Source organism: Pectinophora gossypiella, chromosome 3 (assembly GCF_024362695.1).
Source record: "Pectinophora gossypiella chromosome 3, ilPecGoss1.1, whole genome shotgun sequence".
NCBI classification, from domain to species: Eukaryota; Metazoa; Arthropoda; class Insecta; order Lepidoptera; family Gelechiidae; genus Pectinophora; species Pectinophora gossypiella.
In genome coordinates this window covers 11,946,131-11,963,780 of record NC_065406.1, presented here as the reverse complement: position 1 = coordinate 11,963,780, position 17,650 = coordinate 11,946,131, and the positions used below count along the sequence as shown (strand labels likewise).

At 38.4% G+C, this 17,650-nt stretch overlaps 1 protein-coding gene across 2 annotated transcripts in view; it reads left to right on the top strand.

Moving 5' to 3' along the window:
• LOC126381910 (division abnormally delayed protein) overlaps positions 1-17,650 on the top strand; it is a 138,508-nt gene that overhangs the window by 85,802 nt on the left and 35,056 nt on the right. For both annotated transcript variants that reach the window (XM_050031478.1, XM_050031477.1), the window contains one exon: positions 5,911-6,054. In XM_050031478.1, the coding sequence (XP_049887435.1) occupies positions 5,911-6,054 (144 nt within the window). The remainder of the gene's footprint in view (positions 1-5,910; positions 6,055-17,650) is intronic.

Sequence of the window (17,650 nt, the reverse complement as noted above, 5' to 3'; positions counted from 1 at the left end):
AAAGTGAATTCAGCACTAAAATATTAAAGCTGAATTACGTTTTACTATTGAGTAAGAAAGACATATTTGCTAAGTACGTAGTTATGTCTTAAAGAAATATGATGAAATGAAATACAATATCAGGTTACCTATAAAACTCTCATCAAGGTTTAATGCTCAGGTTTGATGCCACTTCTAAGGGCCCTATCTCACTAGGGCACTATGGTTGCGCCACCCGCGGGGATGTTTTCGCCATTCGTTTGTCGGAAAATTGGTTGCGCAACCCGTTGTTGGTGTCGCAACCGTGATGGCGGCGTCACCGCGGTTTCCTAGTGAGATAGGGCTCTTAGTCGAGCAACAAGGTGATAAGCATTATGAAAAATTGTTATTTTAATGTTGGCATGAAAGGAAACACTATTAGCAGCAACTTACAACACAATTTATGTTCATTAAACTATAGTGTAGCAGTATCGCATTGGCACCGATACGTCTGGGCCGACGACCTTGATGCTCGACCGATGTGAACCGGCGCTTTATATACAGGGTGTTAGGGTGTTAGGGGGATGATTCAGACCATGATTCTTAGTTAATATCAAATGGAATTTTCCGTCGCAAAATAAATGTTTTTTTTTTTGTTTTTTAAATTACTTATTTTTAATTCTATACTTTTGCGATGGAAAATTCCACTTGATATCAACTCAGAATAATGAGCTGAATCATCCCTCTCAGTATTCTTTACGATGTCTCTAACACCCCGTACAAGTACATATTACAGGTAGCCACAAAAAAAAAGTAACGAATACTGAGGGGGGTGGTTCAGACCATGATTCTGAGTTGATATCAAGTTCAATTTTCAGTCGCAAAATTCATAAAAAAATGAGAAATTTTAATATTTTCAGTTCCATACTTTTGCTACGGAAAATTCCACTTGATATCAACTCAGAATCATGCTTTCAATCATCCCTCAAAGTTTTCGTTACGATGTCACTATACCCTCACTCAGTTTGTTCATTAGTTGCTTATAGTATTGGCGATAATATGATAGCCATACAGAACTAGCAAGGATTTGGGAAGTAGACGGATGATCATAAAGAGATGATTGAAGATTGCAACGTATTATGCCATCGGATATTATCGAGTCGGCTTTAAACAACGCACAACTTTAAGGACACATTGACAGTCTCTACTATTGAAGTGATTTTAATGAATACTTATGAATTAACACATAATAAATAATAATATTAACTCCATATAATACCAGTGGGTGTCTCAGGATAGATATCGGAAACGAGGTATGCTACAAGATACATATTGGTGGCAGTTCGCCGAAAACCATGCGTGAAGAATGGATTAAAGATTAAAGATAAGCTGTACTACAACTAGAAATCCATTACGGACTAGAGCTTTGGTTTAAGACTGCTCGAAGACAACGGAGCAACAAAAATATGATTCAAACACAGGAGTGAAAAGGAGAGACTGATTTAAACGCATGAGTGGATGAATACTGTACCCTATTAAGGAGACAGATAGACACTTGATAGAGATGGATAATAAGTATAATAAGTCCCCACACAGTATAGGCCCCGTCCCGTCTGGTCGGGCAGCCTTGACGTCGGTCGCCCCGACAGACTGCTGACCACAGCGTTGTAGGATAATAACCGCATTATCCATACTTATGTCGTTAGTAGCAATTACGCGACCGAGTCGTTGCCGCATGCCGCGGGTTTTTATCGCCGCCCCGATGATAGAGTGATCAGGTAGATTGACATGGAACTGTGTTATGATTGGCGGTCCTTACACGTGCTCGTTAAGATGCTGGAGATATACGTAATTTTAAATTATAGATTCTTAAGCGTAAGGTTTCCTTTTGGAATTGAATACGGTGAGATGCGTAGAATCAATGCAGCTAGACAAAGGTCTCTTGTAAAAGGTCCTTTATTGTCATATTACTTGTCACAATTTGGTCCAGTGGTTGAGCGTTGGGCTCACAATCCGGAGGTCCCGAGTTCGATTCCCGGCGGGGATATATCACAAAAATGACTTTGTGGTCCCTAGTTTGGTAAGAACATTACTGGCTGATCACCAGATTGTCCGAAAGTGAGATGGTCCGTGCTTCGGAAGGCACGTTAAGCCGTTGGTCCCGGTTACTACTTACTGATGTAAGTATGTAGTCGTTACGTGAGCTATGTCAGCGGTTTTTGGTGGCTCAGTAGTAACCCTGACACCAGGGTTGATGAGGTTGGTACTCCACCTCACAATCCACACGATAGAAGAAGATTAGGTTTTATAATTTAGTTTTGAACTAGGACAAATATAGCTTTACCACACTTTACTCGTATTTTTATCTAACATCTACCATAATTTATTTCTAAGTATAAACCTACTTTATAGGTAATCAGAGCAAGGGACCGGCTAAGCGGCCAGTCTGCTAGTTCCGCAGATGGAATCTACGAAATTACTGCCTATTGTTCCACAAACGATCTATTTTCCGATCTATTTAACACTGGATTCAATGGCCTACGCGTTGTAAATAATTGTATTTATAACATACATACTCGTGATATCGAAATCAGTACGCAAACAACTTAAAAGAAATAAATTATTTATAATATACGTAGAAAAACACAACACACAGAAGTACAATTAAAAACGTCAGACTGAAAAGTTACTAATGATAAATGCTGGTCGGAATGCTCTTATTATGGTGTCAAAAGTTTGCACAATAAAATATTTTTTAACAAAACAAACTTTAAATTTAGTAAGTACTGCAACTATTTCGGACTCATACCTGCATTGTCTGCGTATGATCAGGGGGGTTAAAAGGCCAAATCGAAGCAATTCATCTGAAAAAGCAATATTGCTATTTGACATTTGAGCATATAAAAGTGAGTGCGCAATGCAAACAAATGTCAAATAGCAAATATTGCTGTTTTATATGAATTGCTTCGATGTGGCCTTTTAACCCCCCTAATCCATTCGCATTGTTAATTTCTTCGAGCCAGAAATAAAGCAAGAGAGAAGTACCTAGGCAGTTCTAGAAGAAGTAGACCTAGTTAATGCCTGAAATACTTTCTATTGTAAATAGTCAGGGTGAAGGCATAGGAACTACGTACTTACTAAAGATTTGTCATAGCTCCTTATACAGAATATTATGTACTATTATTATTATTTGTATATTATGTATGTATTATGTATATATCTTTGCATGGCTACAGCCAGGCCGAAAATGAAAATAAGATTGGTGATTCACTTTATTTCACCCGCATTAGAGCAGCATGGTGGAGTATGCTCCGTACCCCTCGGGTTGATTGAGGGAAGGCCTGTGCCCAGCAGTGGGACGTATATAGGCTGTTTAGTTTAAGTTATGTTATGATTCACTTATAAGTCTTGTTCTTTTTTCTGGCCTTGACCTTAGACGACGGCCTTTAAAACTGTCGGTAGAGGCGCGGTATGCGACATCACACCAGAATGCACCCAGCCTTGAACTCGGGAGGCGCGCGTGCCAACTCTCGCCGACCACACCGTAATATCTACGACAATTTTCACAACTCGTACGAAAACAATCACACAGACTAATTTATTTTTAAACGCTTATTTATTTATGGACAGATCATTTATTAATATAAAGAGTCCACTAACTCAGATACTGCGTCAACCCGGGACGCAATTCAGGACATAGTGTTGCTCAAGACCAGTGTCAACCCTCTGGGCCTCGTTGGCTAACTATACACACTTCTATATTTTTATAATTGCGTATCTTGTCGCTGAACGAAGTAAATACACCTTCGGCCAAAACTCTATGGTCCAGTCCATGTATGTAGTATGGTGGTAAAGAAACATAATGGCGGATATTTTTTTAAGAAGAAAACAAGAAAAGAGGACTATTGACGATCGGGCACGAAAAGGATTGGTCATGGTTGAACTACTTACAGATATTTAATTATATTAGTCGCATCGAATAAACACTGGTAATTGGTAGATAATCGAAACAAATGTAAGTGTATAATGAATTTTGGATCAATATAAATGTGTAAGAACTAATGTGGGTTTTCGTTAATACGTATGACAAAAAAGTATCCTGCGCGGATCATTATGTCCGGTTTAAGCTCCCTCAACCAAGTCTCTGTCGCATCAGTCACAGAATGCAGCTCGGCTATGCCACTACTACTACACTACTATGTTATACCTCTAGGATTTGCTGGGGTAATGACCGCTCGTACAATATTTATTGTTCCGTATTAAAATTTGAAAAAAAAAAGGTAACGAGTAACGTAACTGAAATGTAGTTTGAGCAACCACCGAACTAACTACGCAAATATAATTTCTCGTAAGTAGTTTCCTCTGAGGAAAACCTACAATAAGTCACGTCAAAAAAAATATTGTTGGGATGTCTAGTTGATTCGCAGTAGTTATAGATTTCTCTATGTTTCATAGTGCGCTACGTCATGTCTTTTCATAGTTCGAACGCGCTAAAATATTTTAAGTCTATGGTTCGAACTATGTCCACTACACAATAATAAACTAATAAAAACTACCGTTTACAATAAACATTTTTGGCAACACGTCATGTTGGCACGATTGTCGCTTCATAACGTTGTCTAATGCTAAAATACTGTTCGCTAGCAATATATCCACGTTTATCTGTTCTCACTTTAATACAGGATGTTCTGTTTTCCGTTCCGACACACCCTGTAGGTAGCAGTTGGAGCGGGTCCAACGTTCGTGGTAATTAATAGACCGTGTATACGACCACTATGGCCCCTACCACCCACGGTCAGAGATGTGCCTTACTGCTTTTGCTTCTTGATGTTTTTAGGTATTTCCTTGTAAGAAATCGTTTTGTTGTACTGTAGTTATATCGGAAACATAACGTCGGGTATATCTGTACAAAATATCAAAGGAAAGAACATACTTACGGATCTAAATTTTGTGTGATTCGCCGTTTTTGTCAAAATATACACAGCTTACCTACGCCCTGCCGGGCACATGCCTCCGAGTAATCACAGCTTTTGTCGAAACTACTTATTTAACGAACTCTTTGACTGTATCGTAACAAATGTGCCCAACAGGGCACTCTCAGGCCTGTTGTCTTAAATTTTGTACCGGGTGAGAGCCCTCAGCCCCACTTGTCCGATTAAAATTCATAAATAAGTAAAATAGAAAAATGAAAATGTGTTTCTTTAGTTTTAGATCTGTTTTTATTTAGTAATCAGAATTTCATTATTTATCTTGAACCTAGTACAAGATCCAATTACAACAGTTACTAGGTATAGACTTCTTCATCGATACACGGTTCGATACACCTTAACCATACCTTACCACTGCCACTCGCATATGATCTGTCACACACTACTAATTGATTACCCTCGAAACAAGAGTAAAGGTATGACGAATGACAGGGTGACAGAGGTGTGACAAGGGTGCTCTAGACGTCTCACGCTGACAACACTTGCTTACACTAGAGCATGTTTGTAATTAACAAATAAACACGGGATTTCGCAGTCATTAAGTATGTTGGAGTAAGGAGAATGTATACTGTTCATAGTCATTCTATTGCTATAACGTCTATAGACGCAGGCAACTTACGACGGTAAAGTTAAAAACTTCATTCATTCGGTTTACTTATTATTGACTTACTATGATACAAAGGGTTTTCTGCTACTGCGGAGTTTTCTATTACTCAGGCCAGTGTGAGGTTCTTACTTACTTGATGTAGCACTTAAATAGATTACTCACCTATAGTGATAATTTTGTAGTCATCATCATCCTAGCGTTATTCCTTTATCACGGGAACCGCGTACCTAACTTGAAGATTTGACAGGTCCGGCTTTTTAAAGAAGCGACTACCTGTCTGACCTTCCAACCCGCGAAGGAAAAACCAGCCCAATACAGGTGATGTAGTATTTAACTAAAATATAATGTTGTTCCCAGGACCAGTGTGTGGCGGGCAGTGTTGCGGGCGGGGCCGGGAGACGCAACTAGGGTCGTCGCTGCGGCGCGTGGCGGAGCGCCGGGCCGCAGCCTCCACGCGGCCTATCGCCGAGCTGCTGCTGTCCACGCGGCGGACGCTGCAAGGTAATACAGCATATATTGATCGAACGGGGCTATTCTTCACTGCTAAAATCCGCTGGAATCCGAGCGCATACGTATGCGCGCTCTAATAGCGCGGCTAATTGTAGATGTAGTAGACGACATCCGCAGGAGCCTACCGAAACAACGCGTCACCACGACAACCGAGAGTATGCGAACATACTCCGGAATACGAATGGCATGCGCGCTAAGCGGGCGGAATCCAAGCTGAGTAAACCCCATTCAATTATAGAACTTAACAATTGTATTGATACTTCAATTTTAATTCTGCATATTGTAAAAATCGACGGAACGTACGACGCATTTTCGTAAAAATCCTACAATACGGATAGCAATAGAGTAAGTACTTTTAGAAACTTTGAATAGTTAGGTACTTAGCGCGATATTTTCGTGTGTGGCGTCCTTTTATAATAAACAATTTCTTATCTATTATATAACTAAGTATGTCCGCGTGGATGAATTGGCGGACGGAAGGCTGGTCTAAATACTGAAATAAGTACCTATATATAAATAGAAGGGTTATAGCATTGCATTTTTTCTCGCAACCAGAATAATGAATAAATATCGCGTATTCAGTACTGATAGATGTCAAATCTACACACACACACATGACGTGTGCATATTGCTTGATTAGAATGCATACGGAGATCGAAACTATGCGAAAGTTGATTTTATAACCTGGTTGGAGCGTGGGTCGCATGGGTAATGGTTATATTCTTGCAATAATCCATATGTATATAATAATAAGTTTAAAATCTGACTGCGCTTAGTTCGTCACTAAAAGCGCAAATCACTAATCTTGTCCGCCGCCGTAGGTCCCGGTTACTACTCGTACTTACTGATGTTGTCGTTACATGAGCCACATCAGCCTTTGGTGGCTCAGTAATAACCCTGACATAAGGGTTGATGAGGTTGGTATTCCACCTCACAACCCACAAGATAAGAAGACGGGACTAATCTTGTAACTAAATTATCTTGTTACGTATAACCACCAAACAAATCATAATAAAGAATTAAATCCTAACTCCTGACTTTTGAGGGACACGAACTTCCATCATCAGCTCACTTGATATTGCGTATATAATTGGCAATCTGAATGTGCGTACAGTAATGAAACAGTAGGGCAAGTCACAGGGACTCTAACCTGGAACCTGACTGAGGACAGCATAACTATCAGTACTATTCAGAGGCGGAGAATTCTGCAGACACATCCCAATTTTATGTTAAGTTATACCTGTCATTTTCTTATCCGCCGAAAAGGAAAGGGGCGGATGGTTTACAACTGTTAATTTTAAAATGAATGAATAACCTGGGCGAATAAAATAGGCATCTCGCTCATATGCAACCCGTTTGACGTGTGCTGTCAACTTAATACTGTAGGATTACTAGCCAATATAAAATTTATAGTTTTTAAATTTCTGCTTAAAATTGTCGTGTGTTGCGTAAATTTTATGCCTGTCATTACCCGTCCCTTTCATTTTCAGCGGATAAGAAAATGACAGATATAACTTAAAATAAAATTTAATGGTGTGCTTGTGCACAATTGTTTGTACGAGTGATACTAAGGGTGGTATTAATAAACCAATCTCAGCTTCGAGACTGCTTTTAAGATCATGTCAATGTGACAGTTCTCATATAAAAACAGGGACTTGAGCACGATCTTGAGGGCAGTCTCAGCTGAGATTACTTTATTAATACCACCCTTAATCGTATGCGTGATAAGCGGATAGGTGAGCATTAAAGGAACACAAACATTTTTTATCAATTTACAATTCTAATTCGAAACACGAAAAACACATTGCAAGAAAAACAAAAGAAAGCACTACTGTATACAAATCTGAAAGGTAAAAGTAACTGTCAATATGCTCCATTGGGCAAATAAAACAGAGAGGGTTGAAAAGGGTTTATTGTAACACTCTTCTTTACAAAAACAAAGTAAGATTTCATATGATGAGATCGTCTAATGTTAGCAGTAGAAGACAGGACTATTCCTGTCTTCTACTGCTAACATTAGACGATTAGACCGCTTATGTCGATTTGAGGCAGATTGTAATTATTGATAATTGGGTCGTGTACTAAACTTAGATTTCTAAATAAAGACAGATCTAAAACTGACGAAAAACATTTTCTTTTTCTATTTAACTTATTTATGGATTTTAATCAAGAAGATTGTGCTTTTTCATACAAATTCCATAGAGTAATTTCGTAAAGAGTAACTCATTTGACTAGTTGGAAACAGAAAAAGACACAATACCTCCCAAGTTTGAGAATCCAAAAGTTCCGTTTGTATACAACTCCACCCAAATCACATCGTTATTTATGTAATTAATTACATTTACCATCATTGACCCTACACATTAAACATTTCGACCGTCCAAATTACCACAGAAACTTCGTCTAAACCTATTTATTTTCAGTAAGTAAAGTACTAAGGGCAGCTGTAACCACTCACAGCGCAATCAAACTTGCCCGCCGCAATCGAACTTGGAACAATAAATACGAACCCTTGTCAATACAATACTGAACATTGTTTGCCAGTATACCTCCTTGTTTGATAAACACTGCTACTGACAGACATACCCTTAGTACACATCCGTTGATAGAGATTGGGTTGGACATAATTACATTAGTGCTGGGTCCTAAATGTATCTCAAAACCACACTATATACCTACTTGTAGTATAGATAGTTCAGAGTTTACATAATAGTGATTGACCAGTGCTTGTATAACGGTATTGTTAGCTGTGATTGAAATCTTAGCGTTATTGGTCCTCTAATATAGAGTATCAGGGTACAAAACAAAGGACATAGCACTTTGTATAGAGCTGTCAAACTTAGTAGGTACGAAGGGTGTTTTCAAATTAGTCGCGTTGTTGCAGCGCTGCATCCGCGCGACGGGATAAATCCATACAAATTGTATCGCGCGACAGCAGCGCGACTGAGTGAGACTGAGTCGAGTAAATTCAAGGCGCTCTTAAAGTATCAAGATTTATTTTAAGATCATGATTATGTATAGTTATGTTATTTACAAAACACAACGGAGTAACAGTTACAACCAAATGTCAGCGACTTTAAACAGTTTCGAAACTAAGTTGATTACGCTGCATAGCCAACTTCGAAAATACCTCAGCATAAACAGCTTATTGTTATGCTAAACACAAGCTAGGGCAACGCGAATCCGCATTTCAGAAATTGGAGCACATATAAGCAATTTCTACGTCAACACTCGGCTAAAATGCTGAATAACATATATATAACTAGAACAGCCGAACAAGATTCCAAACACGCTCGTTTTGCATGAAACAACCAAAAGCTAACATTCTGCAGAATTTGATTTTACGATTCAACTGGAATATAGGACGTTTCGTAAAACGGTTAGCAACGTAATTGAATTTTGATATTCCGATGGAAAAGGCTCTTGAAATATACGAGTAAATCAGTTTTATTGAGTGTCGGCTTTATATGTCGTAAAAAGTAATCACCTCAGCTATTAACGAACGTTGTCGTTTGAAATGCAGAATAATTTATTTGTTTTAATTATTTAAGATGAACGTGTCCAAGGGACTACACGCTTGTGAGAAATGTGTGTAATTATGACGTGTATGTATAGATTGGCTAAAAACTTATCATTATACAATCATCTGCTATTTTGACAACTTATAACTCTGCTCACTCTGTTAAATAATAATAGTTTAGATACGTACGGAACTTTCAGACGTAGATACGTATTCTGACATTAAGGAAGTAAGACCACACACCTCTTCGTATTTACGAGTTGAAGTTTACTCCAGCCAGCATAGCATTGTCACCGCAAATAGTTTACCTACACTAAACTAGAGACTTTATGTTAGGCTGCATACAAATCGAGTATTTCAATACCCCGTCATAATCTTAGGTTTATAAATACAGCGCAACAAGCATTTTGGCGACACAAAGCTTATTTGAAGTCACTATAAAGTTTTGGCTGAACCAAATAATTTTATCAGAAACCTCGGTGAGGTGTGGGTAATTAGACCCATCTTGCGATGGATGTACATCTGACTACCTCATAGGGATATAGCCGTCAGCTTATGTTCTAACATCTTTAAAATCGCCAATAGTTACAAAAGCTACCGCCAAAATGGTTGTTGACAGCGCTTCGACAGGCAATATCCATCAATTTACTTCAGAACAAACTTACGATCAGTAGTAGGCAGTCAATAGTGTAGGAACCGCTAGACACTGAGTTACTATGTCGTGAATCCTGTCTGATACTTCCTTAAAGGTATGGCGCCGCGCCTTATATGAGCAGAAGTTAATGGTAGAGCCATAAGGGATAGATGTTACTGCTGTCATATGAATTGCGTAACCTTTTGAAGATAATTGATGTACAAACAATCGAATGTTTTGAAATCTTCAGTTTATAAGTCTTTCTTCTTCGCAATGTTGTGTCCTTTAGGGTTTAATTTGTTATGATGCTAGAAAGATCAATCAGAAAGCTCGGAGACGCGTGGATCCCTAATCAATATTGCGATAAAAGTAATGGGATAAATATGGTCATGAACTTGTTATGTTAATAAGCTTTGTTGATCTATGTGGCAAGCGTAGTTCGTCCAGGTTGAGACAGAAATAGCGGATCTAGGCTCCTTTATAATACCCACTTTGCACTGATAAGTAAATCAAATAATACAGGGTATTAAATTAGTGACATCGTCTAACTTTGAGAGACGATTCTGACCATTATTCTGAGTAAAAATCAAGTTAATTTTTCCGTCGCAAAAACTAAAAAAAATAAAAAAAATCTTGAAAAATTTTCATGAGTTTTCCACTTGATATCAACTCCGAATCATGGACTGAATCATTCCCCTCAGTATTCGTTACGATGTCACTAACACCCTATATATTAGAGAGTACTTACCAATCGGATATACTCAACACCCAAAAAAATACTTAACCTAGAGACAGAAGAGGAAATATTTTAGGGTTTCCAAGGCTGCCCATCAAGTTCATTATTACAAGGCTTTTGGTGGAAGCCGAGAATCAAAGTCAAAGAGTATCGGGTAGCTAACAACCTGGCTCGCCTAGTAATCCATGAAACAGTACATGCGTCAGATGCTCAAATATCATTCTCTCAGTTCAAAGGCCGCCCTGTAGTTTCAAACAGACGTATTCTGTTACTTTCTTCTTATTCAGTACATCCTCACAACCTTACAAACATTGAATAACTGTCCATAACATAGCATCGCGCCTGTATATCCCGAAGAGGTAGGCAGAGATGTATAGTATACAGCCGCTGCTCGCCAACTAACTAAGAAACTATCCATGCTTTTGATAAACAGATACTTACTATGTGAAACACGGGTTCCGTGCTTCGGTGGACACGTAAAGTAGTCGGTCCCGGCTACTATTTATACTTTTTTTTTTACTTTTGATGGGTTTGCTCATGCATGCATGTCTTAAGTGAGTAGTAATCCTGACATCAGGGCTAATGAGATCGGTCGTTGATATCACAATCCATACGGGAGAAAGAGAAGAGAAGTTTATCACGCACTGGCTGTGCCTCTGACTACCCCAATTGGGAATATAGTCGTGAGCTTATGTTATGTATGACACTTTTGACAATAATAACACAATAACAAGAACGTTTTCAACCCAAACATTGGGGTGCAAGATCAAAAATCAAATCAAATCAAAAAAAGTGAAATGACAGAGATACGGTAACGTCGTCGGGAAAAGTGGAAAGCAGAACCTGTGATCAAAGGCCCCCTTTCCTGCAAGCCATCATTATCTTTACAAAATATAATGTGGCAGAAGCGACCTCACAAGTCGGTACAGTTCACCACATAATTACAGAAACACGTTTGGAAACCCTGTACCTACTTTGTTACTGATATTTTCATGTGGTTTTAGGTATTATTACGAGTTTCTGGTTATTTCTTTGAAAAAGGAATATTTTTTTTTGTTTAAACTAATAGTACAGTAGTAAGTACGTTAAAGAAATGGTACAACACAACGCAATAATAAATAGTTAATAACTCATTTAATAAAAACAAGTTACTCTACTCAATCACAGTCTCATTCAACAAAAAGAGGGAAAGTTTTGTTTAAAAAACATTTATTTTTATTAACTATTCAACTTTTGTCGTTAGCAGTACAAAGATAAAACAATAGGGCCACTCCCAACCCCCGTTTTGAGAGGAAATAATCAGGGCCCCGTCTCAGAGGGCCCTTTAAGTCATTGTCCTACGAGACTGGGGCCCCAGAGACCACACATGCAGACCCTTATTACGGCACTAAAATAATTTACCTTTGTACTTTATTGAGGTCCCTAACGTTAAGGGTTTAATATTCATAAAGTGTTTCAACTTGTTTAAGTAAATATAACTACAAGATTTGTAAGGGCGGTGCAGCTTAAGTTGCTTTACAAAGGCGTATGAGTGCTGAAATTATTTTAAAGCCCTCTTTGAAATAACCTTTAATGCTTAACGAATAGCACACAAAGAATATGAAATGAGATAATATGAATCGTAAATTGTAATTATGTGGCGTGAAATTAGTACGGAATACTATAGTATAATAATACGTGCATAATTACGGATAACGACCGAACGATATTGTTTCGTTAAATACTAACAGACAGATAGAGACGCACCATAAGGGTTATTGTTTACTCGTACGCAACCATAGAATAAAGAATAATAATACTACATATAGAACGGCAACTCTCCCCACCAGCGTCTGAGCTAGGTTTACCTCACCCCCCTCGAACACAGTTTAGCTTGAATCGTGTGACGTCATACGTCACACACAGAGATCAGATGCGCGTGTACGATATCTTTAAAATTTTATTATTGAAAATTAAGGGAATTACTGACTTGTCACATATACATATAAAAATCATTAAAACTGTAAGTAAATCTTTAAGTTAAAGTTCAAAATTGCCTTGCGAAGTAGATTAAAAACATTAGTCGTGGGTAATTTATTTTTTACAAAATGGCAACGGAGGGTGTGATGACGTCAGCGCTATACTTTGCTTGTACCATGATTAGTAGTATTGTATTACATTGATATCATCGTTAGCACAGTCGACTAGACAAAAGGTACGATTACACGACATCCCAAGTTTCTACTAGAAGCTATAAATGTGTTTTCCGTTGGTATGTACGCGCATTAGCTGAGGTTGCAGGTTGGAGGTTGGAGGTGTCAGCTCATTAGAGAAAGCAGTTGCTCCCTATTACAATTGCAAATTACACCACATTCTGCCATTTGCTTCGGTTTTCAGCTGAATAGGGGATGTTAACGTTGAAACTCGTGACATCATTCGAAATAAATATTTCGCAATTTCGTTTTTGTTGTGAACTTTTTAAATATCATATATGGAATGCAAAGTATCAGAGGTATGATGACTTTATGTGATTCGTTAAGTACCTACTTATATCTAAAAGTATATAAAAAATATTTGAATAAAGAAAACATTACGTAACCAGGGTCAGAATATATCTTATAATCATATCTATATATAGGTATTATTATTTATAGGTGTTATTATTTTGAAATTGTAATTTTTTATTTTTTTATTGTTTTTCATGTTCATAGTCTTATTTTTCTTTTTGTTTCTTTTTTCATTCATTGTTTATTTTTTGTGTTATATTAGTTTTTATATTGTCTTTTTTTCTCGTCATACAGCGCATTGGATTACACTGTAATGTTGTATGTACCTTTTTATAAATAAAATAAATAAATAAATAATTATCTCTCTCTTCTAAAAGTTGGTACGACTTTACCAGTCTTTATAAAAATGACACATGTTCAACTGATTTACGTCAAGATTCGTTACAGCGATATCTCGTATTGCACCAGACAGTTCTATACACAGTATCTATAAGGTATTCGATACGTCTACGTCTGTGGGCAAAGGGCGTCTAGAGGTCTACCGACAAGAAAGGACTCACGACTGTATTTCATACTCGTTCGGCTACAAAGTCAAGTCAAACTTTATCGTATTATTTTTTTTTTTAACCCCTTTTTGCGCGCAATCTATCACCCTTGGATAATAAGCACTTCTTGTGGTGTATAGGTATCATTTTAGGTAAGCGACCAGTGTCGCTTCCTATTTTGGGCCTTAGTTGGCTAGATCCTGCGGCAGCCTCCTTCTTAGTCTTAGTTGTGTGTGCTCATCCATGAGTGGCCTGGCCAGTATATTAGGATGGGCTGTTATTCTGTTTTTGTAAGAGCAGCTTACATTTTTTAACTCTTCACTTACTGTTGGGATTCCCAACTCTTTGTGTAATCTGCTATTGTTAATGTACCATGGAGCATTTGTGATAATGCGGAGGGTCTTATTTTGGAATCTCTGTAGGATCTCTATATTGGAGTGTTAAGTGCGTATTAAGTGCGTATTAAGTTATCGTATTAAGTGCGTTAATTTGCCATCAATTTAAGACTTGACAATGAGGGACTTTCCATGGTACGGTCCCCAAAAAATATATAAATAGCTCTATTCAGAATTGCCTTCGTTTAACCTTCTAATTTCATGAATAACAGACATATGCACCTCATTCATACCTTTAAGTCCAAAGAAATATAATTCACTTAGAAGGATTTACAAAAGATTATCGAACTAAAAATAAGTACACATCTAGACCACTAGACCGTAATGTATAAAAGCCAGAAGGAAAAAATGTCAAACGCTCTATAAAACACCTGAAGATAAATGGTTCTTGCCTGCCAACATTTTTTAAAAGAACTTTGACATATTCACTTATCTCAATTCCACCGAAGATTGAAAAAGTAATAGTGCGAGGTGTTACGGTTCTTTTTATATTGGTCTGGTAGCATTTATCGAACCACCGAGTCGCGTTGAAGTGGATCTGAATGGTGAGGATTACTGCTGAAATATTGCGTTACGAAACCTTCGGCGCCGCTGGTATGAATATTATTTTTACCTGTACAAATTAGACTTACTTATATTAATGTGAAATATAATTTCCTGTCACGATTACAAGGTTTCCAATCCAATGTTGAAACATTACTTATCTTTTCTAAACAAGTAAGCATAAGCTTCATGAAATTTTGATTTCGGAGTGGTTCGTTTTAACTGATAAATTGTTGACCTATCAGTAAATGACTTAGCATTTTGACTTATGAATATATCCTGCGACTTAAAACAGATATAATTAAAAACTAAAAGAATTAACGGTGCCGGTGGCGGTGTGTATTTAATTATAGTTAGTATTCTAAAAAGAGCGATGTTTCTCCATTAATTTCGGACTCTTCATGACTATTATTGTTCCTAATCAATGAAAGCCTCGTTTATCATCATCTGTCTTATTAATACGTCACGATACGTCACACGTTCTTGCGGGAATCAATTAGTCGGTCGACGTCGTCGTATTGTATACTTAGCTAATGCTATAGAATAAGGAATAATACTACGTGTAGAACGGCAACTCTCCGCTCCCCACCAGTGGCTGAGCTAGGTTTACCTCACCCTCCCTCGGTATTACTTTAGTCTTTAATCGTACAGCCATCAAACGTCACACACACAGACGCGCGTGTATGATAACGACAATGTGTAGTGTCTGTGTAAAACTAGGTGTTTTATAAGTGTCCGTGGTGTGTTACTGCGGTAATTTCTATTTTCACTGGGTTTATACACTTATTGACTTATTGAACAGTGTACAATCGAATCAAACAAATTCTAGGAAAATACTTGAATAGCAAATCCATGTCAACTTTGTCGACATCTGAAGTTATACAATGAGGTTTCTGTCTTTCATTCATAACTTGGCACGTTTGAACTGTGTACCTAAATGAGTTATACGGCACGTCTTGCGTGTAAAGGATTCCCTGTATTTTATTACTCAATGAGGCAGAGTTATGCGTGGCTTTAGACAGCTCGCTGGTTTTAAAGCTGTTTACAGTAGATTAGAATTAAAGGTGGTATGAAACCACAAAGAAGTGTAAAGCGGCTTAGTATTAAGCTGTACTTAGAGTGGGGATTTACATCGTAAGGTTTTTGGTATATATGCGGGTGGAGAGGATTGAAACAACCGTTGGCTCGATTTGCACTAACGTTTATTATAAAGAAAAAGCGTGGGTCGCAGCCACACGCACACACACAAGCAGACATACACACATACTTAACACTTCCTACCCCTAGTTGACGAACTTTCTAGAACAGCAAACAGTCTACTAATATGTTCCGCTCTGTCTTTACCTGTAATAAGCACATCATCCAACAGACATAATACGCCGTCCATTCCTGCTAAAACACATTCCATGGCGCGCTGGAATATAGCCGGTGCGCTCGCAAGACCAAACACTAAACGAGTGTACTTGAAAAGGCCCCGGTGTGTATTAATACAAGTTATCATTTGCGAATCCTCATCCAACGTGAATTGGTTATATGCCATAGATAAATCTAACTTTGTGAATTCCTGGCCTCCGTATAATTTCGAAAACAATTCCTTTACTGTTGGCAAGGGATATTGTTCAACTATTAACTGTTTGTTGATTGATACAGAATAATCTGCGCACAGCCTAACCGAGCCGTTCCGTTTTAAAACAGGCACTACCGGGGACGCGTATTCCGAATGCTCGACTGGCTGCAGGACTCCCAAACCGACCAACCTGTCGATTTCCTCGCTTACCTTGTCACGTAACGCAAACGCAATTGGACGCGCTTTATAGAAAACCGGTTTGGCGTTATCTTTAAGGGACAACTTGATGCTGTATTTATTAAACTTACCTAGCTTATCAGAAAATAAGCGAGGAAAACGTTCTTGCAGTTGTTCTACGCTTATGTCAGTTTCGCAATAATTAACAGGGGTTAATTGTAATCTAAACAAAGATATAAAATCTCTGCCTAAAAGCGGTGGACCGGCTTCGCGGACTACGTAAATATCTAGCGAATGTTTACGTCCAGCGTACGACACAACAAGGCGCACTGTACCTACACACACAATTTTGTTACCCGTGTAGGTCATTAGCCGCTTCCTAGTACTCGACAATGGCACATTATTGAAATTCTTTTTGTACATACTTTCAGGTATGACCGTTACGGCTGAACCGCTATCCACTTCAAATGTAAATTGCAAGCCATTTATATAAATAGTTTCTGCCATAGGTTCTCCCCGAAGTGATCGTATGTTATACAACTCACCGTCGTCATCATCGCCCTCGCCACCATCCGCATCTACATAGTTAACCTTGTTAGGGCACATTCTACGTAAATGGCCTTTTACGTTGCATCTTTTACACACGTATTTTGCGAAACGACACTCCGAGGTCTTATGGTTAAAATAACCGCACACAGAACATTTCACTTTCACTGGAGCATCCTTCTTATCACTTCGCGCGATTTTGTACAAGTGTACATCGGGAGTGGAGAGAGATGCGCTCGCCGCGGCGCCGGCTCGGGCGCATCTAGTGCTTTCTGCCAGCTCCACTGCTTTCACTAGCGTGAGCTCAGCCGTATCTTGGGTGTACAGCTTCTCTTTCTCGACTCCCGGTAACATTCCCATTATGAAGCGGTCCTTTAATACTTCTTCTACGTTAGAGAAGCGACAGTACGCAGTCAGCCCGCGGAGGCGAGCCGCCCA